The sequence below is a fragment of the Pholcus phalangioides genome, unplaced genomic scaffold, assembly GCF_987345545.1.
Source record: "Pholcus phalangioides strain wild (caught in Gottingen) unplaced genomic scaffold, Ppha-v1.0 ptg000021l_1, whole genome shotgun sequence".
In the NCBI taxonomy this organism is placed as follows: Eukaryota; Metazoa; Arthropoda; class Arachnida; order Araneae; family Pholcidae; genus Pholcus; species Pholcus phalangioides.
This window is the reverse complement of record NW_028301614.1, coordinates 6,828,129-6,852,713: the sequence shown is the minus strand read 5'-3', so window position 1 is coordinate 6,852,713 and position 24,585 is coordinate 6,828,129. Positions and strand designations below refer to the sequence as shown.

The window sequence follows — 24,585 nt, the reverse complement described above, 5'->3', positions numbered from 1 at the left end:
GGCCTTGAGTGATTCGCAGTTTAACCTCATTCGCAGTTTTCCCCGTTAGTTGTGTGTATGACCGGTCCTTTCACTTACACAAGAGAAATTTACCTGGCCGCGGACTTACAAAGGGTGAGAACCACTGCCCTAGGGGATATAAGCTGGTTCGTCTCAGGAGACGTGGGCCACAGTGGGAAAATCCAGCGACATCCAAGACCGGCAAACCGCCCGCGCCACGAATCACCGGCTTAAGCTTTACGAATGTTCCCGACATAGAAGAGATTGAAGAAAGGTTCAAGTGCAATCACTTTCTGCCTACGGTTACCAGGCATCCTCATTTTAGAGGACATGCCTTTTTTTTAATGTATTTCAAGCGTCTTCCTATGTGTAGGAAAATTCGCCCATTTGTCGTTATTTTTGTAAACCCAAGTTGGCTCTAAGCAGGGCAGACGCTATTCTAACCATGGCCCAGTTTGCTGAAGGGTAATACGAGGAAAAAACAGTTTTTTTTTTCGAATACAGTTCACGACGAAGGAAACCGAAACATCCATATTATATATTCAGAACATCATTTTTTTTCTCGCCAACAGCAAACTTCGTAGTTGGGAAAATTTTTCGTGGAGCTATATAGGGAAGTACAGTTACGCCATCTGCTGCGAAAATTGAGAAAAGAAAAGTGATAATACCTGCTTGTGCAGGCGTCCCACTTTCTCAGTTTTAGAATCTGGTGACCCCCACTTCTGCTGGACTTGCGTGCAGTGTCCTCTATCGACAAAAATGTAAACTAATTTTTTTCTGTACCAAAAAATATCCCTCTGAGATAACTTTTTCGCAAAATCACATATTAAAATACACCAATGCCCTCAATTTTTTTTATGAATATTTAAACTATTTATGAATTTTATATCAGTCAATCAACATGGCGTCAGCGTCATGTCCAAGAGATCTACAATGACCAATTTGATGAATCTTAATCTTAGCATAATTGAAGCAATATATATATATATATATATTATATACCCAATTGGATGTCATCGATTTTGCTAAGACATTCGATAAAATTCAGCATACCGTTTTATAAGAAAAATTAAGAACACTTGGTTTTTATTGCGATTATGTGGATTGGTTCAGTAGCTATTTCTAAGACAGAATTTGTTGAGTATTATATTGTTCTACATTAAGCAGAAGTGTTAATATGACATCTGGGGTCCTTCAAGGATCGACTCTAGGACCGTTATGTTTTTAATTTTCATCAATGATCTTTCTGAAATCTTTGAAATGTATCTGATGTTCGCCAGCGATTTAAAGATTTTCGGAATTATTGATAATGTCGAATCGTGTTGAATACACTACAAGATATAAATCTTCTATCTGCATAGTGTGATCGAAATAATTTATATTTGAATATTAATATAAATGTTTTGTAATCGCTATACTAGCAAAGTTTTGCCTATAACTCATTCATGCCATGTAGATAATATTGCTTTGACAAGAACTGACTTGACGACTGATCGTGGTGCACTGTATTCTTCGGATTTTACTTTCTCAAAACACATTAATAATATTGTTCTTGGTTCTTACAAAAACTTAGCTATATTATGAGAATTACCAACGATTTTGAAAATACTAAAGTTCTAATTGTGCTATTCGATCTAAACTTGAGTATGAGTGAACCCAGTTCATAATTACTAAATTAAATATTATTGGAGTCTGTCCGATGTATAGATTTCTCAAGCATTTGTTTTTTCAAAAAGTTCGGTGTTAGTCATGATGACATCCTCACTGATACGTTTTCGCGCTCGTTATTTCATGTTGTTAGTCTAAGTCAGTGTTTCCTAAAGTAGGCAAGAGAATGGTCCCGGGAAGGGGGCCGAAAGAAACCCATAGGATTCTATGGGTTCGCTTGAGTTGGTGGCGATGAGAGAAAAAAAATCTGAAGAAAGGGGCGATGGAACAAAAAGTTTGCGAAACTATGGTCTAAGTCATAGTTTCCCAAACTTTTTGTTCCATCGCCTCCTTCTTCAGAATTTTTTTTCTCTCATCGCACCAAAACTGAAGCGTGCCCATAGGACCCTATGTTAGCTTCTCTCTATCGCCCCCCGGACAATTCCATCGCCCACCAGGGGGCGATATTGCCCACTTTGAGAAACTATGGTCTAAGAATAAGTGATCGTAGAGATTTTTTTATTGATATCATTTTTCTATAAGTTATTTGATAAAAAGATTGGTTGTATACAGATTTTACAGGAAGTGAATATTAATGCTTCAATGTATCGAACGAGATCTTACAATATATTTGCAATTAAGAACTACAGAACAAATTTATGTAATTCTGATTCTATTCATCGATTCAGTCATTTATACTGTATAATTGTCAAACAGGGCATCCAGATATTTTCATTCCCCTCTGGAGAATTTAAAAAAAATCACCTTTTTTTAAACTATAAAACTTTTATGTTTTTATTCCCAATTTTATATATTTTATATTAAATTTTATATATTTTATATTTAATTTTATATATTTTATATTTATTTTACTTTTATTTTACATTTTATTATTAACGCCAAATTGTTTTTGTGTGTATAGTTCAATTAGTTGATATTTTCCATTCTCGTCTGAAAGAAAGTGATTGAATAATGTTAAAATTTTAATATAAAAAATTTAATAAAGATTTAATAATTTGAAAGTTCGAAAATTGATTTGTTTTTATTAATTATTTTGTAAATACAATTGCATTTGTAAAAAAAAAATACACTAATCGCAGCAACACTTGTCTTGTACTCATAAATTAAGATTTGGTGTGGAACAAAAATCTATTTGACTCCGTTATTTGTCAACCGATTTTTAAAATTCAAATTGCAATGGAAAACCCTTTAAATTGCGCATCTTTGATGTAGGAAAAAAATCTGTCAAAAAATTATTACATCTAATTAAAAACATGGAAAAATGGTGAAAAAACGGGGTTTTTCGAGAAATTTCTGCAATAACAAAAATTTGATAAAAATAGTTTTTGGTGGGAATATGCTTACGGCTCCTTCCACATATTGGTGAAGAATCATAAAAAAAACTGGCGTAATACGATCAACGGTGTGGATTTGTATAAAGAACAAACAAGCATACATGCATTCACATTTATATACAGTAGAATTCCGTTTTAACGAATACCGTTGTAGCCAAAAAATCTCATTTTAACGAATGCTTTTCTAATCACCCAAATAAATTTACATAGAATTAATTCAAAAGAACCTGGAACTCCTTTATAACGAAGTTTCGTTATAACGGTCTCTTGGAGTTCGTTATAACGGGATTCAACTGTATAAGATTTTTCGTTTCTTTGTTTTTCCTCCTTGTTCATTTTGCTTTTTTTTACTCTCTCCAACTGTAAATTTATTTCTGTTGTTGGCATGATGAATAATTAAGTCTATGGGGCACCCTGCATTGCGACATAAATACCTTTCGAGATGGAGAAGCTGCTGGCCTGCGTGACGTTCACTAGAAACGTTGCGTCGGCTATCCCCTTGGCATTTTTCACCACCAGCAGAAGCTCACCGGCGTCCTCGGATTTGACTCTTTTGATTTCCAGGGCACTCACGAAACAATCTGGCATTTCCGTCTCCTGTTTATAGACATACACGTGCAATATTTCATACATTGATTCTTACTTTTAAAATTATAGGAAAATCTACAAGATATACAGGGCGAGCTATCGTCTTCCTGAAAACTTGCCTTTTGATAGAGGTGAATTCATATTTTGGGGGAAAATATTGCTCCTCAGAAAACTCCGTCTTTTGGAGAGGTGGCCCTTTAATAGGGATGGATTAATATATATATATAAAGGGGGGGGGGGGAATTCCCGAATATAGAAAGAAATATTCCTATTATAACAACGATGAAAATCTTTGAGGGAGAGTGAGGAACTTGATTGGTTTGAAAACGTGTCGCGGACCACTTGAGCATCCGGAAATGTACCTCGAGTCACTCAGGTGATCTAAAAGAGTGCCGTAGGCCACATGAGTTCTCTGAAAATGTGTCGTGGGCCACTTGAGTCATTTCAAAATGTGTCGTGGGCCACTTGAGTCATTTCGAAATGTGTCGTGGGTCACTTGAGTCATCTGAAAATGTGCCACGGGACACGTTGAATCATCTGGAAATGTGCCGCGAGTTACTTGGTTGATCTGAAAGTGTGGAACTTGAGTGACCTGGTAATGTATTACGGGCAATTTAAGTGATCTAGAAATGTGCCAAGAACACCGCTAAAGCGATCTATAAAAATTCAGAGGGCGGCTTAAATGAACTGTAAATTTTACGTGGGCCGCTTAAAGTAAGCTGTAAATTTGTAAGTGTGCCGTGAGCCACTCAAGTGATCTCGAAGCCTAACGCGGGAAATTCGCATGATCTGGCAATGTGCCACCAGCCATTTCGGTAATCTGAAACTGTACCACGTGCCACTAAGTGAACTGGGGTTGTACACCGCGGGTCGCTGTAGTGATTTGAAAATGTGCTTGGGGTGGCTTAAATGATCTGGAAATGTGCCGCGAGCCACTTGAGTGGTTTGATTATTACTTCGCGGGTCAGGGTTGAGCATGCGCGAGTTAAAAGATGGGACCTCTATAAAGGTGAGGTGTCCTTTCGGAAAGATTTCACCGTTCGGTAACATAAATTTCAGACCGATATCTTTAAAAATATATAATAATTCGATTCTGGGCACCGATAGCCTGGTTTTCATAGGAATTATCTATTATTTTACTGTGAAAAAAAATGCAAGGTATATTTCTCGAAACTTACCGACATATTATACGCAATATAGGGATACTTTACATCTCCCGGGCTCAGCACAAGATGGCGCACTATCCAATGGACTCGAAGTGGTCGCGGTCTGGAGCAAAGTTGGCCAGCCAACAATGCCGATTTGCCAGCGATGGCCATCAGGGATTTGTTGACAGCAATCACCTCTGGTCGCCCTTCACAAATATAGAAACAGTGTTAAAAAATATTATTCACTTCAATAAGAGTAAAAACTAGTTCGTTGTTGAGAAAGTTCAATAGATGGCAGCACCAACAATCGAATCATATTCACCCTTATGTCCTACTTTTCCGACTTCCGGAATTTTCCCTTTTTTTACCACTCTGAAAAGATTATCTCTTCATTTATATGATGCGTTTTTATTTTCCTAATTGACTCTGACCTAAAGACTCTGACGCATTGACCTAAAGCCTTCGAAATTTAAAGAATTTTTTTTGTTTTTGCCTTTTTGTAGTGGTTATTTTATTTGGGGAAAATGATGTCGTCAGTATAGTGACGCCCTCTGTTGTGAAAATTGGAAAAAGTACTGCTATTAAGGATGCTCACACAGGCTGGGGTTACCAGTTTCGCAAACGGAGAAAGGAGGCGCCTGCGCACATTGGTAAATTTTCGAAACGTAGGAGGACGCTTGAAATGACATTAAAAAAGAGGACATGTTCTTCTAAAGAAGAACGTCTGGTAACCTATAGGCGACCATATTGCAATATTTCCTCCACATTACTAGAAATTGGGATAATAAATGGGGGGAGAATAAGGAAGAACAGTGGCGTCGGAGCGGTTGTTGCTTTGAGTGCTCGATCATCCACAGTATTTGGCATCACGCGTTATATAGTACCCACAGAATTTTAATTAAGGGAAATCGTACTTTTTTCCTACGCAAATCTCAAAGTCCAGCACTCACAGGTCTAAAACACTTCCGACGTCAATGAGTGAGATTACCAGTTGTCGCTAAAAAAAAAGTGGCCAAGAGTTGACTTAATTGTCAATTTATTGATGAAATCACTATAAAAAGCAAATTGGCGAGGAATAAGGGGTTGCACCAAATTGCACATAGTGAATTAAAGTATATTTTAAGTGTAGAAATCTGAGTATTACAAAATATGAAAGAAATAAGGAGGTAATAAGATTTATCCGAAGGTTTTTTAACAACTGGACGTTGCGAAGATATATTTTGGAAAGAGAGAAAATTCAACTGCCCCTGCGGGAAATCGAACCCACGTCCTTTCACTTTCCGGGTGAACGCCCTAGACCACTAGACTACAGAGGCACCGAATCTCTCAATCTTTCCTTGGAGCTCGTGTACACTGAAAGGGACCGTACATGGACGGCCGGAAGATTTTTTAACAACTGGCTGTTGCGAAGATATATTTTGGAAAGAGAGTATAAGTCGCCATCTGGTGGCAGCATCAGCAGTTGTGAGCTTGGCCTGCGTCTGGTCCGGCCGTCCATGTACGGTCCCTTTCAGTGTACACGAGCTCCAAGGAAAGATTGAGAGATTCGGTGCCTCTGTAGTCCAGTGCGTTCACCCGGAAAGTGAAAGGACGTGGGTTCGATTCCCCGCAGGGGCAGTTGAATTTTCTCTCTTTCCAAAATATATCTTCGCAACAGCCAGTTGTTAAAAAACCTTCGTATGGTAGCGGAGAGTGACGTCATCCTTGAATAAGATTTATCTCACTGCAATTTGAAACTTATGAAAATTATCTTCATACACGATTATATAATGAAGAGATTATACGAATTCAAGTTCGCTCCATTGAAAAAATTGAGCGAACGGGACATATTCCCATGAAAAAAATCTGGATAACAGAAATTTGGGGAGGTGTCTCATAAGATACGGGTCATACGGTAACTCTGGACTAGACGCACGAAGACGACCGGGTAGCATCATTACCTCCTAGATACACCAAGGACTTCTCTATGAGGTGATGGTAGCACCCAGGGTTACCATTTGTTGCATGAAGTTCCTATGATAATTTTTCATTGCAATCAACACCGAATGTAGAAGGTTGATTGCGGCAACCAGGCATGGATTCGGGGGGAGGGGGATGACGAGGGCACCCCTCTCAAGAACCAAATAGTATTGAGAAAATTTAGTCGGCTCTGTAAAATACGGAATGATCCAACGGACCTTCACAATAAGTCCCCTCTTCTTTCACATTGCCCTGGATCCGCACCTGGCGGCCACAATAAATAATTTCACACAATGGGGAGGGTCATGGTGCTATGGCCATATTTAGATTGCCATATCGGTACGCTGCATGTTCATACTCACCATCTGCTGCTATACAATTTACTGTGCTACTTCCCGCTTGGCCAAGAGTGGGAACTTTGCCTTCTGGAGATGTGGACACTGGCACGTCTGTGGCTTGAATATGGAAAATTCGAAAAAAAAGGATAATATTTAGAAAATAATGCTAAATAAGACAGCTTCATAATACAATAGTATTAATAATACTGCGAATAAGCCCATTTGCGAAGTTTTCATTGCCATTCATAAGTGGCCAATGCCGATATAAATTTTTGGTACTTACTTGTTATTCATGCTAGGCAGATAATCGCCAGTAATGGTACCAGCAGTGATAATGGGAATTATAATGTAGTACTCCCTGTGTTTTCTAACTTCTACAGTCACACGCGCTAATTATTGGTGTAAAGGACGGGAACTAACGTAGATGTGGTAGCATTTAACACGAGAAAGATGATTTTTTAATGTTAAAAATATTATTTTTTATTTAAATTATTAATTATACTTTTTGTATAATTCCTTATTAATCATTGTGCGCGTATTGCAAGTGCCGGGATTATCACTTGTACTCAAAGCTGATAGTTAACGTCCCGACCGGTGTTCGCTAATGAGCATCTAAGTGCGTGATTTAAGCGTAAAAATTCAATTTTACTCCTCCAAATTTTATTGTGAAAATATTCTTTCAATTTTTTTATTTTAAATTGAGCTATGTATGTGCTTTTCATTAAAAAAGGAATATCCCTCTTTAAAAAACATTGCCTTTGAAATTTCGGAGAGGAGTGAAATCGCTTTTCAAAATTCTTTTGCTAACACTGGTTCCGACATCTCGGGAGGTGTACAGGATAGTATTGAAAAATAAAAGCGAAATCACTTGCAAACAAAATTGATCGCTTTTATTTTACGGTTAATACTCAATATATGACGGTTCGCTGTTCACACTACCCCGAGCAGAAAGTGCATCATGACCACGCAGCCATCAGGGGATGTCGAGACGCTAAATATCGACTTTGAGTACAAGTGAAAAACAAAGTTAAATAAATGAAAAAGCATTCAAAAATCGAAGATGTTCGTAAGAGGGGTTGGGGAGGAAGAAATTGAGTCATGAACTGAGCATATTGAAGTCAATTTATGATCATAAAAATTTTTTGTTGCCAAAAAACCCCAGCCTCTGGCATGGAGCTCCAAATTTTTTAATGCTTAAGTCTTCAATCGAATTGTTAGATGGTTGTATGGAAGAAAGGGGGAAGGGGGCTCATACTCACTGCGAACATTCAAGAAATAACCGAAGGATGCGAAATGTCCAAATTCGTGCTGAGTGGTACATCTGTACCATCCCGAGTGCTCTGGTCCAATCGGCGTGAAGTTCAGGAAGCCATGTTCGTCTTGCTTGACTGTCAGAGGCCCGTCGTCACGCACCCACAATGGTTCGCTGAAAGGATTTGCGTCTACTTCACACCTCAGAGAGACTTTCATCCCTTCTAGGATAGGGAACCCAAACCCGGGTTCTCTGGATATCGAGAATGAGGGGTCATCTAGAAGAGAGTTGAGTAAAGAGTATTAAAAGTATCAATACGATTTTGTGCATCGATGATTATAATAGGCAAGGGGTTCTTAACCTATGGGTCACGACCCAAAATTGAGTTACCGAGGCATCCGATGTGGGTCGCAAAAATCCACTTGAGCCCAAAGAATCTTGAGCTATGGGCTACAACCCACACTTGGTTTTCAGGGGAGCTTCCGAGTTAGGTCGTTCGATTCCACTTACATTCAGCCAGTTATAGCCAAGAATGTTTGAGCTATGGGTCGCGACCCAAACTTGATTAGAAGGGGCTTTTCTAGAGGAGTCGTACAAATCCACTTATTGCGTCAGTGGTTTCATAAATTTTGGAAAAACAAACAGTTCCATGGATCGCGAAGCGGATGTTGTTGTTGATATTGGGTCGCTGCCGAAACAGGTCAAGAATCCCTGTAACAGGTTATGTATAAACGTGTTACTTACAGAGGACATTGAGCGAAGCGCTGACGGCCGCAGCGTTCAGCCACGTGACGTGTTGGACCCGGCAGACGAGCTCTTTCCTGTGGAGTCGTCTCGTTATGTTAAGTATGAGGACGCTGCGGCTGACGTACGAATCATCGTCCGGCGAGAACTCGACGAATAGGTCGCTCTCGGACGTCAGGTTGGCATCCCCAACGAACCAGTGGATCTTACGGACCGGTGGTACGGCCCCCTCAGCAACGCATTTGACCGACAGCCGCTGCGGCTCCCTCGCAGTCACCAGGGCTTGATGGACGAGCCGCCTGGACTCGAGCTCGAGGTACGGATCGGATGGCGAGGCTGGGGAGATAAGACCTAGTGACGTTAGAATGCAAGATTTCAACAAACATAGGCGACAATAAAATATTTTTGGAAAGCGGGCCATACATAAATACAGTGGAATCTCTAACTCGACACCATAAGGGGATCGAAAAATACGTCGACTTGTCAAGTTAGCGAGGTTTTATTTTTATTTCACATTTAGCAATTTATAAAATTTTGTTTTTGCGTGTTTGCGGCATTGTTGAACATATTCCATCATCCATAGGGGCCCGAACATGGCGACTGAGGCTATTTCAGCTGCCGCCCAAGCCTATAAATTTTGTGAGACCCCATAATTAATGAACCCCAACGCTAAGCACCCCTTCCCCCACCTGCGTACAGTGCCGCCTTAAGGCATGGGCCCACCCGGACACGACCCGGGGGCCTCAAGAACAGAGAGGCCTCACAAAATTGATATCTGGTTGAAATTTTCGAGCTGTGTGGTAGGCGGTGGCGGATTAATGTCGGTCGAGGCCCCGGGCGCAAAAGAAAATATTAGGCCCTTAAATGATAAAAAAGTATGAAATTCGTGTTTTTCGGGGCCGTTTTCGAAGCCGGTGCGCCCGGTGCACCCTCCATTAAATCCGCTTCTGTTGGTGGGGCCTCAGAAAAATCAATTGGCCCGGGGGCCCATGATACTCTTAAGACGGCCGTGCCTGCGTACAGGTTTAAGTTCCATACATACAGAACGACTAGTAACTTTCAGCTCCCCTCACCGTCATAGCCTTTCTGTCACCATCTAAAAATTCATGAAATATTTTGATCCGCAATTTTTTCCATGAAAAAGTTCTCTTAACAACAAGTTCTCGCGACAACAGCACAAAATCTTATGTCAGTAAATAATCATTTTTTTGATATATAGAATGAAATGTGAATGATTCAATTTCAAATTCATTTCGAATTCAGAGTAAATAGTTCACGTTATTGAATCCTAACAGTTTCTTCACTATTTACTTTAAAGTTTACCCCTCGACGAGACAGCAAACACAATTTTCCGAAGCCCAAAAGTGACGTTATATTGGAAAAGACAGCGATTAAACAAAGAGCCCTCCTTCCTCTTCGTTTCGATCTTTGATTCTGCGCCTTTGGTTTCTTCTTGGCTCCAATATTCAATTGTATTCAACGTTTACCTAAAGGCTAAAGGAGACGAGAGAGTTTATCTTTCCGCATTGAACACAACGGGGGCTTTTCAATCACTTAAATGTTCTGCCGTGGATTGAATATTGCACTGCCTGGACGGCAAAAGTAAAAGCACTCCAAACAATTTGTTGAATCGATTTAAGTAAAAAATAAAACGCGCATTTTTTTTCCCCGTGTGTGTCACGACATTACTATAATTTTTTGCGTATAATCCTCAGATGCAGATTTTATTCACCAAAAATAAAACAATAATAATTGGATTTGGAAGGAGGTTTATTCATCACATTTTTCTTTGAAAAAAGTCGATTTTTTCTCTCCTATCAATATTATCTATGTACATCTTCTGGAAATAAAATTTTTACAAATTAATTTTTTAATATATATTGATTTCTATCAAAAAAAGAACTGCAAATAATGCGCGTTAAGAAATTTAGATTATTTCCGCGGGAAAATATGGTAATTTTGAGCTGTTGTAGAGTAGTATAAAAGTAGTCAGTAGTATAAAAGTTGCAGCATATATGTCAACTGTTGTTTCCGGCAAGATTTATATTGATTTTCCACCTGGATTCTTTGCAGATTCAGATCCAAGGCTACCCAAACCCTGGGAATGATGTGACGAATTGCATTCCCAAGTGCAAGGCTAACTCTTAAAAACAAATTCATATTGTTTAAATCGATCATTAGACCTATCATGGCCTACGCTGCCCCAGTATGGGCTCATGTTTCAAAGACCAACATGCAGCGTCTGCAAAGTCAACAGAATAAAATACTGAGAACCCTTGTGCTTGCCCCAAAGCACATTTGGGGGGGGGGTGACATTAGAAAAGACCTGAAGATTTCAACCATCCTCAGCTACATGCAACAAATCTCAGAGGATCACTTTGAAAGGATGAGGAACTCGGAGTACGAGCATCTGAGAGAGCGCTGGTCGACTACAACCCTCTTCAAAGACTAAAATTTCTCAGGCCTCAAACCGTGCTGCACGTGCCATGGTCAGTACGTCAGAGTGTGAATTACTGAGCTGTTAATCTTTGTCTATCTATCATAATATTTTTGTATTTTCATCTTGCTATCGAATTTATTCATCAACTCTATTGCATAGACAGACATTGTGGTTAAATGTACATGGCTGATCTTGCATTATACCAATTACTATAATCTCGGCTAACACACTTGTTTTTCTATTACTTCTTTTGCATGTTAGATTTATTATGATTATTTATTTTTCTCATTAATGCATTGTGTAACATTTTGGTGAATTGTACATAAGTGATTTCATTTTTGTATAGAAATTATAATACTCGCATTTATCGCGTAATATTTCTTCTCTTACTATTGATTTTACTGATCAACTCTATTGCGTAGAGTAACATTTTGATGAAGGCTGGTTGAAGATGATTTCATGGCTGATCATTGTGTATTGCAGTATTCTGATGGTAGCATTTACCGGATAGTATGTTTAACTCTTCTAGTATGTTTGTGGTTTTTTTATTCTTTCTATTAACCTACAAGCACTCCACATCTACGCAAGTTGTCTATAACACGGACAAATTGTCTATAACCCCCTTCATAGCCAGCAAGGGCAGTCCCCTCGGCTGGGCAGCGACGAGAAAAATTAACTCCAACATCGTAAGTCCGGTAAGGACAAACTTTCCAGTACACACCTATTCGTTAGAAAATGTTCACGAGGAGAATGTCAAGAGTAACGTCTCACCCACAAAGAGTAACAGACCTGACATTTCATTAATTTCTGAATTATTATTTTTCATTGAATATGAATTTCTATAACTTTTAAATTATTTTTTCATCAAATATGACTTTTCATAAATCATGATTGATTCTCTTAAAAAATCAAGTCGCCCCCCCCCCACTAAAAGATAATATTGTCTCCCTGTGGGGCGTGGACCACACGTTGGGAAAATCACCGATCCATACCTGTTTTACGGTCTGGTGCGGCCGCATTCTTTGCAGCTGATTAATTCGAAGTTTAAATTCAATGAAACCTCGTTGATATGAAAAAAAAAGTTCTTTCTCACCGTGAAAATTACGTCATTATTGATAACAACTAGGGCTGGTCCGATTAATCGATTAATTGGGTTGGTTAATCGATCAATTGTTAATCGCAGTTAAAAATTTCAGTTCAGTTAATCGTTATTATTAGTTTATAATTTCACTTGATTTATTTAACTAAACCGATTGAATGTCTTAAATTATGTTCCTATACATAACATTTCAGCTGAATGACCGTATGCAAAAATATTTGAATCAATATTTTGATCAAATTTTTCGACATGAGTAAACACAAGTCGATTCAACGAAAACTATTGCTAATTTCTAAAATCACTGATTTGAAGAAAACGACAAGATACAAGTGAAGAAATTCCAGGATGTCACAAGCACATGATGTTCATCATATCGTCCCCCTTATGCCAGAGACATGAATGTGAATTATAAACTGTTAATGAAAAGTTTCAGTTTTGAGTTTATGTGCTGGTTGGATCACTTATTTTGTTAAGTTTTGCCAGAAACGTACGAATTCTATCCCCTATTGAAACACATTTTGCAAAACATTTTAAGAGAATAACTTTTAAGAGAGTAACATGGGTAGACTAAACATTCAGAAGTCGTTTTCCAAGTTCTAGAAATTTGAAAATTTATGTTTCAGGTAAAGAGGGACGATATTAAAATAGCTTCAAGTGGGCTGCCTTATTTCTGAATATATTTCTATATTTTCTTACTTCCATTCAGTGGATAGATGAGTGAAATGAATAGAATATGTTTTTATAGCATCAATGAATATTACATAGTTACCAACACTACGTTTGCTATGGATAGCATCATGGGCGGAGATACGGGGGAGGGGGTAGTAGCATTGCCCCCCCCCCCAGCGTCAAAGGTGGAGTCGACTGATCTAATGTATATATGAATTGACATCATCACCATCGTGCCCCCCCCCCCCAGACTTCCAAGTCTATCTCCGCCTATGAATAGCATTTGAAAATATTCGATTAAAATTCGATTAATCGGTCGATAAATTTTTTAAATTAACCAGTTACAAATTTTAATCGATTCTCAGTCCTGATAATAACCATTAATGGGTACAGCTTCGATATAGGGGACACGCCAAGTTGGCGACTTTTTTCCGGCGATAAGTTGCCATCATTGGCGCGCTCTGGTTTGTTGCTGTCTGCTGTTTGTTGCTATTTATTTATACAACATGCAGGACCGTTATTTATTTATAAGAACCCGGATTCCCGGAAAGAGAGTCCGGGTTTTAATTATTTTTTTATTATAATTATGCTTGTTGGTTTTAGCATTTTTATGCTCGCCCAATTCAGCTGTTATTTACGTTTCCATTTCTCTTGTGTTTCATGATATTTTTCATATTGTTTTCTATGCTGGCGATTTTTTTTTTCGGCGCTCGTAATGTGTCTAACGGCCTTGGCGACTTCTGATGGAGTCGTCGGACATATTTGGCGCCGAAAAAAAAAGTCGCCGAAAATCGCCAACCTGTCCCCTATATCGAAGCTGTTCCCATTAATGTGTGTGTGATGCCCTTAAGACGGCCCTGCCCTTGTGTGCAGAAAATGACAGCGGTGCGACAAAAATGATCGAATGGCCAATAATGAACTCACCATTTGATTTGAATTTCCCAGATATCGAAAACAGAAGATGGCGCCGTGCTGCCATCTACAATTTTAAAATGTTACTCCTCACTAGACGGAATTAAATTATATACAAATAGAATGAAATAATTTTTATTCGTATTTGTTTTTCAAACTTATTTAAGTTTTAAATTTTATTTAATAATTGAGGAAAACAATTCTTTTTGTCAATTTTTATTAAAGGAAAGAAAACTTACAATTTATTTATATATATATATAAAAATTTCGGTTCTGTTTGAAATCCTCTATCACATCTCTTAGCGACGGCAGTAGTGCTGCCATCTCTATGCAAGGAACTTTGCTCTTTAGTAAGGAAGTAAAATTCAACGCTTTTTTTCTCTTGGCATTCAAAGAAAATCAAATCCGATTTGATAGTATGTAGCTGAAACAGCAGCGACACCCAAGTGCCGTCTTAACACATCGGCCCACCAGCGCACGGCCGAGGGGTCTCAGAAAAACGAGAAGTAGTTGAATTTTTTGAAAATTGGCCAGGCCTCAGAAATATCACTTGGCTCGGGGGGCCCCATGATGCTCTTACGACAGCTCTTTCGACACCATCCTGCCAGTATTTAGGCGGGTGTGTAATATAGGGTGGATATTATCGACCGCCCAATAATTACACACACGATTCATTGCGAAAGTATTTTCCCCGTTTTAGGATTTGACCAATAATTGAGGAGTTACAACTATTTAAAAATTTATTACGTAATTTCATATATATTACGGCCAAATTCGCCGAACATTTGGCGAAGATGATAATTAGAGCCCGAATATATATTAAAAGAGTTGAGAAATGCTGTAAAAATATGCATTTAAAACTCATGGATGTTTACTAACACTAACAAATTCCCTGGACGGATCATGCTGATCCCTTGGGAATGCGTGAGGATCACGTTATTAAAAAAAAAAAAAAAAATGCCAAAGTAGCAGCTGAAAATGCCAAATATGCAGTTGAAAATGCCAAAATATGCAATAGAAAAAGCCAAAACATCCACTCAAAAATGCCAAAAATATGCACTTAAAAATGCTAAAATTTGCACTTAAAAACCCAAAATAAACACTATATGGGACGGCATAATTAGTAGAAGTAATAAGCATAATTAGTAGTTCTAGAACAGCAAGAGCCTGAAGTCTATTTCTGGTAAGAGGGGGGGGGGGCTGAGGCAACCGCCACCCCTATAAATACTTCCCCGAAAGAAACTTCAACTGAAAAGAAAAGACAAATTCTACGCGAATCATGCAAGCTGGAAGAAATATCGAAGTCATGTCAAAATCTTTTGTGAAAAAAATGTAAAGAATATTTATTAACATTTCAGCGCAATAAAAACCATTGCAGTCGCAAGGAAATGAAAAATATTTATCGCAACATGTAGGATCTGGTAAGAAACCGTGACTCAATAGAAAAAAAAAATCCGGAACCACTAATTATTTTTGAATATGTCAGTTCATACAACAATTAGTTTGATTAAAAAATTCTGATTGAATCGTTGCTATTATTTTAACGTTTCCACCTGTCACACTTTCGTCAAGCTATCATCACTTTTAGAATCTTCGTTGAAGCTTTTTACTCGTGACAGTTTCGATTAAAATTTTAAAATGACACAAAAAATATTTCCCAGTTTTATTGATCAACATGTAATCTGTCTGATCAAAGGAACAGGGTGAAAAAAGAACCGACCGTGCAGTAAACACTATCCGCTTCTTTCAAGAGATTTCACTTAACAGTGACGAAGAGCAAATTACTACATTTTGGGGGGGGGGGGGGAAAGAGGTGATTTCGGGCAAATGATTTGTCAAATAGGGCTAATTTCATTTGGCTACCACTTTACAAGTCAGATGATAAATCTGCCAATATAGGGGGCGAATTTATTACACAATAACAAGGTTAGAACATTACTCTTTACGGAGAAGAAAAAGTGCCAATCGTGAAAGAAGGCGACCGAACTTTCCTTCTAACGGGATTTAATACTTCAGTTCTCATTTTCAAAAACCTACAACCCTCTGGAAAGAAGTTTACTTTCGTTCGGTGTTTGGCGCGTAACTGACCATTACAAAAATGAAACAGAAAAAAACTCAAAATGTTTCAACTCCCGAAAAATTGCCCGATCCTTCACGAACAGGATAAAAGGGAAATTGGATTTTATTTAATAAGAAGGATAGATAGATAGAACCGCTCACAACCTCTGGCTGATGCAAAGCGCCTTACTTCCGTTACCTCAAAAGAGGCAAAGTTGCGTCAGAAAAGGAGGAAATTAGTTTCAAAAGTTAGCGATAGATGGCAAGTAACATTGAATATTCAAAATGGATCTATGCAAATCAGGTCATCATTAAATTGAGGTCATCTATCGCACACGGCAGTGTTTTAGGACCTTGCCTCCACAATTATCACATGAATGATTTTACAGTGGCCATTAAGGGTATTACTGCGCTGTATGCAGACGATTTAATGATAATTTGTACAGATAGAAAACCACAGAAGACATTAAGTAATTTACAAGAATTAATTGATCAAGTCGAAACATGGTGCGAAAACAGCAGAGTTAAACTTAATGCAGAAAAGACAGTATTTATGTGGATCACAGGAAAATTAGCTCTACCCCCAGATGCCGGAATAGTGGTTGAGGGGAAATTCATTGAACCTATCATAAGTACTAAATATTTGGGAATAATAATTGACAAACGATTGACATTTGTGCAACAGCGCAATTATGTAATACAAAGAGCAGACGTGGCAAAACACATTTTGAAACGCATACTTGCAAGCAGATCAACATTGACCATCAAAAACAAATTAAATGTATACAAAATGGCTATCAGATCCACACTTTCATATGCTGCACCAGTGTGGCTCTACTCGAGCAATCAACATATGGTTGAATTAGAACAATATCAAAACAAAACTTAAGAGCTATGCTGGGAGCCAATTGGTTCATCAGAAATAGAAGTATATGAAAAGATACTGGAATGCCCACCATGCACGCCTTTGCTCAAAAGCTGGCTAATAATCTCTTCCAAACTCTTGAAGAGTCAGAATACCAACATCTTAGGGAAATATCCACTTACCCAAAAGATCAGATATCAGCTTTTTCCAGACCCAAAAATTTTTTGCTTATGAAAAGACCGGAGGTACCGGGATTGTAAAAAATGTATATAAACAAATATAAGCAACTATATTTAGTGTAAATAATTAGATCAACTGCAATATATCAACTTATTGTAGATAATATATATTTAATCAAATAATCATAATTAACCGCTATTAATAACATATAATCGCATTTACTAATATGATATACAGTTGACGCTAGATTTAACAATCAGGGTGGGTAATATGCAATGCGATGAATAATTAATGTTAAAAAAACAAAAAAAAACCCATTAATTAATCTATCTATATATATAAAATTGATTTTCTGTGTGTCTGTGTGTATGTTCTCTATACAAATCTCCAATTTTAGATCGATCGTCGCCAAATTTTGCATATATACCAAATGGGACCCGACTTGAACGATAGGCTACTTTAAAATTTCGTCAGACCAGGGCAAATGCCCCAAATGGGCAAAAAACTGTCCGGCAACAATGGTTTTTGGGCCTCAACAATCACTTTCCGAACGTTTACTTTGGTTACCGTGGTTCCCTAGCAATGCGTTTCAGACGAGTATATGCCTTTACAATGGTATGTCACTTCTTTAATCCTGTTAGTATATGTATAATAGTTTATGCCTTTATAATGGTTTGCCACATTTTCAATATACTCTCAGTAATGAGACTTTTTGAATAGACGTCATAATCATCATCAGCATCGCTTTAAGGGTCAAGAAAAGGGTGAAATCAGTGTTAAAATTGCCGATTTTACTGTAGAAATGCTGAAAAAATGCTGAGTTTTCTGTCACATCAATAATTTAAAAAATTGTATTGAATTCTAGATTTCTGAAATATTGAGTTCGATGAGAGGTATACGTAGGCTGACCATATTTCCTCGAGTGAAATACGGGAGAATACGGGACATCGCCAATTATCGCCAAAAACAATGCCAAAACCAAACAAAGTTGCCAAATATTGTTGAAATTACGGAAACATCACAATGGCGGGAAATGATGCATTACTGCAAATTGCAGTGGATTAAAATGTATTCCACGAAAAAAAAACGTTTACCAAAGCAAATGTGGGGGATTAATATCCCATATATAGTTGTAACTATCATAAAATAATTTATGAGTTGAAAAATAATCTCAATCTTCGACTTCAATAAAGAATAAAAATTCAAGTACGTGTCGTGTGAAATACGGGAAAAACCGGGACACTTTTGCCAAAAAGTCGGGACGGCCAAAAAAAGAGAAAATACCGGGACTGTCCCGGGAAATATGGGACGTATGGTCACCCTAGGTATACGAAGTCCGGGAGATTAATTATTACGTAATTAGCTGGACCTACTTTCGAGTTGGACATTCATGCAATAACATTGATTTCAAGTTTTTATTTATATCTTCTCAAGCATGAAAATTAATGTCTCCGTATGCTATCCCTCTGTATACTATCCCGGATGCAACTAGAGTCACCGATTTGGGAATTCTCATTGACGAGCGACTTAAGTTTTCTGAACATTGTTCAGCGGTTGTCAAAAAATCGAATAGAATGCTTGGTCTCATTTTCAAAAAGGTCTCTTCGCGTTCTCCTAAAGTCATTCTTCCTCTTTTTCGAGGCTTAGTTCGTCCTGGACTGGAGTATGCTGTAAGGTTTTGGAGACCATACCTACAGAGGGACATAGACTTGGTTGAAGGGGTGCAGAGAAGAGCTACGCGTGTCCTTATTGGCACACAGGGCTTGAGTTATGAAGAAAGACTTCATTTTTTGAATATGTTTACATTGGATGAACGCAGGTGTCGAGGAGATATGATCGAAGTGTTCAAAATTTTCAATGGGATGGATAGGATGGACCATGAACTTTTAGTACACCGCCAATCGACTGCTTTTACAAGGGGACACCAGTATCGATTGGTGAGGGACAATGCAAGGTTATGGTGTCGCAGGGAATTTTTCTCCAATAGGGTTGTTAATAAATGGAATAGCTTACCCCCGGAGGTAGTAAATTGTAACACAATTGACACGTTTAAAAAGAAATACGATAAACATGTTGGGGTAAATCGAGAAGCTATCCATTCTTAGAATAAGACAACCATAAGTAATCTTTATGGGCATCGTATAATATTTTATCATGTGTATATATTGTTTGTAATTTGTGTTAATTGCATTTTTAATTGGGTTGCTGTATTTTTGAAACATATGACAACCATATTTTTATGGGCATCTTTTTATCAGCCACCTCGTTGGGCATTTTGCCTGTTGTGGCGTTGTATTTGTATTTGTATTTGTATTGTCTTTTAATATTGAACTGCATAAATTCATATAGTTTAGGTTGTTTTAAAATTAATTATGGGCCCGTAAAGTACATCGAAGAAATTCCACAGCTTCAATTAAGCATTTTTGAAAGCTGAAACAGGCAGATGAATAAGTTCAGGGGGGGGGGGGGAGAATCGAAATACCTAGCGCTCCTTAAAAAAAGGAAAAAAAAAATATATTCGTTTCTATGTTTCTTTAAATCTAGATTTGTTTATTTCATGAAGTCGCCATATTGGTTAACACGGTTTGCATGTCCCTCAAAGAAAGACGGAGATATCACGTGATCCAAACAGCCTCATTGAAGAAATCCCGGGCAGCGCCGGGTATTATAGCTAGTCTTATATATAAATGTGAAAGTATGTATGTATGTATGTATGCTCTTTATACAAATCTACAGTTTTAGACCGATCGTCGCCAGATTTTGCACATATACCAAACAGGACCGGGATTGAACCGTAGGCTACTTTAAAAGTTCGTCAGAGCTGGGCAAATGCCCGAAATGGGCGAAAAACTGTCGGGCAACAATGGTTTTGGGGCCCTCAACAATTACTTTCGGAACGTTTACTTTGGTTACCGTGGTTCCCAACAATGCGTTTCAGACGTGAATGTATGCCTTTACAATGGTTTGTCACACCTTTAATTCTGTTATTATAACAGTTTATTCCTTTATAACGGTTTGTCACTTTTCCAATCCTACCAGTAATTGAAGAAAACCCGGAAAGAGCGCCGTTTATTTCTGCTAGCCTATATACAGGGTATCCTGTAAGTGCTAATGCGGCCTTTATCTCATCAACAGCCCATCGTAGAGGTATAGTTTAAAAAATGCTTAAAAGGCATTTGAATAATATTCGCTGCACAAGCTGGACGTATGACGTCGCTAACAACAGAGGACAACAACTACGATGGCAAAATTGGGAATAAAAATGCTTAACGCCAGCTGATGAACTCAATGCTTGCCTCAAATCATCAACACTCTGGCACGAAGTTAAAAAATTATCATTATCCACTAACATGCGAGTTCAACTGCAAAATGACTCAGCACTGCTATCATTTTCACGTCAGTTGATCAAACTTGGCAATGGAAGAATTCCCGTAGAGACCCAAGCACTGGACTCATTACGTTCCCAAATGGATTGTGCCAGTTGTTAAACTTAGTTCAAGAACTTGCAGAAAAGTGTTCCCAAACATTGAACAAAGCCACCGAAACCACGAGTGGCTTTATGAGAGAGCGATTCTGGCACCGAAAAATGACAGTGTGAACAAGATCAACGAAAAAATCCTAAAAATTATTCCGGGAGACTCCACATCTTACAAATCCGTTGACACTGTCACAAACACAGCGCAGACAGTTCTGCATCCTGCAGAATTTCTGAACTCTTTTGATATTCCGGGTATGTCACCATACAACTTGACCCTCAAAGTCTGAGCACCTATAATGCTTTTAAGAAATTTGGAGACACCGATACTCTGCAATGGCACCAGACTCTACGTGAAGAAATTGCACAATTACATCATCGAAGCACCGATTCTAACTGGATGTGAAAAAGGAGAAGACGTCTTCATTCCACGTATCCCAATTATCACCTTATGCCTTTCACTTTAAAGCGATTACAGTTCCCGATTCGTTTAACTTTTGCCATGACAATCAACAAAGCGCAAGGCCAGACGTTAGCAGTGGCAGGTATCAACCTACTTGAGCCCTGTATTTCTCACGGACAGCTTTTCGTCGCCTGTTCGCGTGTTGGTAATCACAAAAATTTGTACATCTGCACAACAGAGGAAAAAAAAAATATTGTGTATCCACAAGCGATTGCTTCAAGTTTTTAATTAAAATATTTAAAAATAAAAGTAATTTTTTCTTAATTGATGCAGAAATTTTTTTGATTAAGAATTAATAAGCTATATATGACATGAATGTCGCTCTCCACTTGTTAATACAAGATATATCTTGTATTAACAAGTGGAGAGCGACATTCATGTCATATATATAGCCATCTGGTGGCTCGTCGTCCATGAGCTATTAGCTGATCGGTTTCACCGTCCATTGCACGGTTCCGTTCGGCATATATACGCTCTAGCGAAGGAAAATCTCTATCTCCTCTGTAGCTTAGTGGTCAGAGCACTCGTCCGGCAATCGAGGGACCCGGGTTCGACTCCCGGTAGAGGCAGAGATGAGTTTTTCCTTCCTTAAAAAATTAACATCTAAAATAATAAATATCTTCACAACATCCAGTCAACTATATCTTGTAATAAGCTATATATACGTATATAAATTTTTTACGGGGCGGGCAACGTCGCCGGGTATCAGCTAGTATTATATAAAACTCAATGATTGATTTTCTGTGTGTCTGTGTGTGTATGTTCTCTATACAAATCTCCAATTTTAGATCGATCGTCGCCAAATTTTGCATATATACCAAATGGGACCCGACTTGAACGATAGGCTACTTTAAAATTTCGTCAGACCAGGGCAAATGCCCCAAATGGGCAAAAAACTGTCCGGCAACAATGGTTTTTGGGCCTCAACAATCACTTTCCGAACGTTTACTTTGGTTACCGTGGTTCCCTAGCAATGCGTTTCAGACGTGTTTTATGCCTTTACAACTGTTTGTCACTTCTTTAATCCTGTTAGTATATGTATAATAGTTTATGCCTTTATAATGGTTTGCCACATTTTCAATATACTCTCAGTAATGAGGCTTTTCGAATAGACGTCATCATTAGCATCGCTTTGAGGGTCAGGAGAAGGGTAATCCTCATAGAAATCAGTGTTAAAATTGCCGATTTTACTGAAGAAATGCGGAAATTTGGTGGGGTTGTTCCGCCACACATCAATAATTTTAAAAAAATTTATTGAATTCTAGATTTTTGAAATATTGAGTTCGCTTAGAGATATACGAAGTCCAGGAGATTAAATATGAAGTAATTAGCCAGACCTACTTTTGAGTTGAGATCCATGCAATAACATTGATTTCACCTTTTTATTTATATCTTCTCAAGTATAAAAATTAATGTCTCCTTTTTGTCTAACTGCATAAATTCATATAGTTTAGATTGTTGTAAAATTAATTATGGGCTCATAAAGTACATCGAAGAAATTCCACAGTTTTACTATTTTTTGAAGCAGAAACAGGCAGATGAATAACTAGAACTTCAGGGGCGGGGGGGGGGGGAATCGAAATAATTGGCACCCATTGAAAAAGAAAAAATATATATATTCATTTCTACGTTTCTTTAAATCTAGATTTGTTTATTTCATGAGTCGCGCAGTAAGTCGCCATATTGGTTCAACTTGAACACGGTTTGTATGTCCCTAAAAAAAAAGAGGGAGATATCACGTGATCCAAAAAGCTTCATTGAAGAAAACCCGGGCAGCGCCGGGCATTATAGCTAGTATTATATAAAACTCAATGACGCCCTAACAGGCTGATGAAGTAACGTTCTGTCACAGCCCTGTTAAGTGCCTTTCTGTTTTATTTCCCCTCCTGCCTGCTTAAGCTTTCCTTTCCCCCTAGGTTAATAACCCAATATGGGTAATATTAAACTCTAAGTAGTTTAAAAAATACTAAAGTATACAACCACGGCGGAAGTCGCACTACTAGTCCAGGATGGCTAAGAAACGACTCAGGGGTATGCACTGTTTGCTAATTTCAGTCGGAACTGGCCACTATGTCATATTTAGGAATAATTTGTTGCACCACTGGTGAAAGGCATCTTAACGATTTTGGGGGGGTCTTCTTGAGCCATGATTGTTTTGGAAGAAATCCACATCCGACGTGACATGACATTAATACAGAATGAATGAAAATTCAGGAAAGAAATAATTCCAGGATTAGTGAAAGTTGTTAATAATTTGAGGCCCCCCTTATTGATTCGGGGCCTAGGCCCCTTTGCCCTACCTGCTATGACGCCATAGACTGATTTCACCAATTTCGAAAAACAAACATTTTTTTTATCAGAAATATTCAAATAGAACAATTTTTCTAATTTCGAAGTTGATCATGTTGTTGACTTTGGGTTGCGGGGGAAAAAAAAAGATTAGGAACCTCCATGTTAAAGCCTTTCTGTTTCAATTTATTCAGTGGTTCTCATAATACGACCCACATACCCACAGAAATATATCGATTACAGTCCGTGTGTAACGCATGTCGGGCAATTTATCCAGCCTGTTTCTCCCTCATTCAACATGTAATAAATGAACGCTAGAAATACATTTACAATCGTTATCAAGTCTTTTAACGTTATTTTAATGACTCATGCACATGAAAGCATGACTGAATGAACGCCAGAACTTTGCCACTGAACTTATCCCGTTGCCGAGATATCTTTCGGCCCAGCTTCGTGGCCGAGTCCAGAACATTTTATTTTGTGTGTGTGAAAAAAACCACACACATAACATACAAGATTTTTACTTAACCATATTCATTCCAGACCAGACCAGAATTGAACTTGGAGCCGATTCCCAGCCCGCGGGGGCCAACTGCCTGCATAAAAACTGGCCAAGAAGGCCAGTGAAGAAGAAAATGTGTACATGTTTGTAGATAGATATGTGTTTCAATGAATGTGTAGTGTATGTAAAAAGAACTGGTCAAATTGGTTAAAAGTCATGATCTGGCTATAAGCAGACAAATGTCTTCACAGAAGCAGGTCACACAATCTGCAGCTAGCAACATCTATTCCAAGTGGAATGGGGGAAAAAACATCACATGGGAGTCGTGACGCAAAAACCCCAGCTGTAACATCAAAAATGCAATACAGGTAATAAAGTTCTGTTTCAACTCAGTGCATCAGAAATTAATGGGGATTTACTATTGATAAATTTTATGTAAGCAAAAGAATCGAAAGTTCAAAAAGAGTCTTCTCACACTTTTTTTTTTACACCTTTTTCAAATGTACATCATATGCAGGTCAAGTTCAATTGAGAAATATATGTGTATATACAAAATTCAATAATGAGAAGATACAAAGTATGTAAGTAATGTGAGGATATAC

At 38.1% G+C, this 24,585-nt stretch overlaps 1 protein-coding gene across 5 annotated transcripts in view; it reads right to left on the bottom strand.

The window, feature by feature from the left end:
* Window positions 1-24,585, bottom strand: part of tei (irregular chiasm C-roughest protein teiresias) — a 311,660-nt gene that overhangs the window by 30,489 nt on the left and 256,586 nt on the right. For 3 of the 5 annotated variants that reach the window (XM_089249065.1, XM_089249066.1, XM_089249068.1), the window contains 5 exons: window positions 9,032-9,382; window positions 8,295-8,564; window positions 7,060-7,152; window positions 4,769-4,944; window positions 3,437-3,599 (listed from right to left, as the gene is read on the bottom strand). In XM_089249065.1, the coding sequence (XP_089105191.1) occupies window positions 3,437-3,599; window positions 4,769-4,944; window positions 7,060-7,152; window positions 8,295-8,564; window positions 9,032-9,382 (1,053 nt within the window). The remainder of the gene's footprint in view (window positions 1-3,436; window positions 3,600-4,768; window positions 4,945-7,059; window positions 7,153-8,294; window positions 8,565-9,031; window positions 9,383-24,585) is intronic. The other 2 variants (XM_089249070.1, XM_089249069.1) reach the window with 1 other exon arrangement.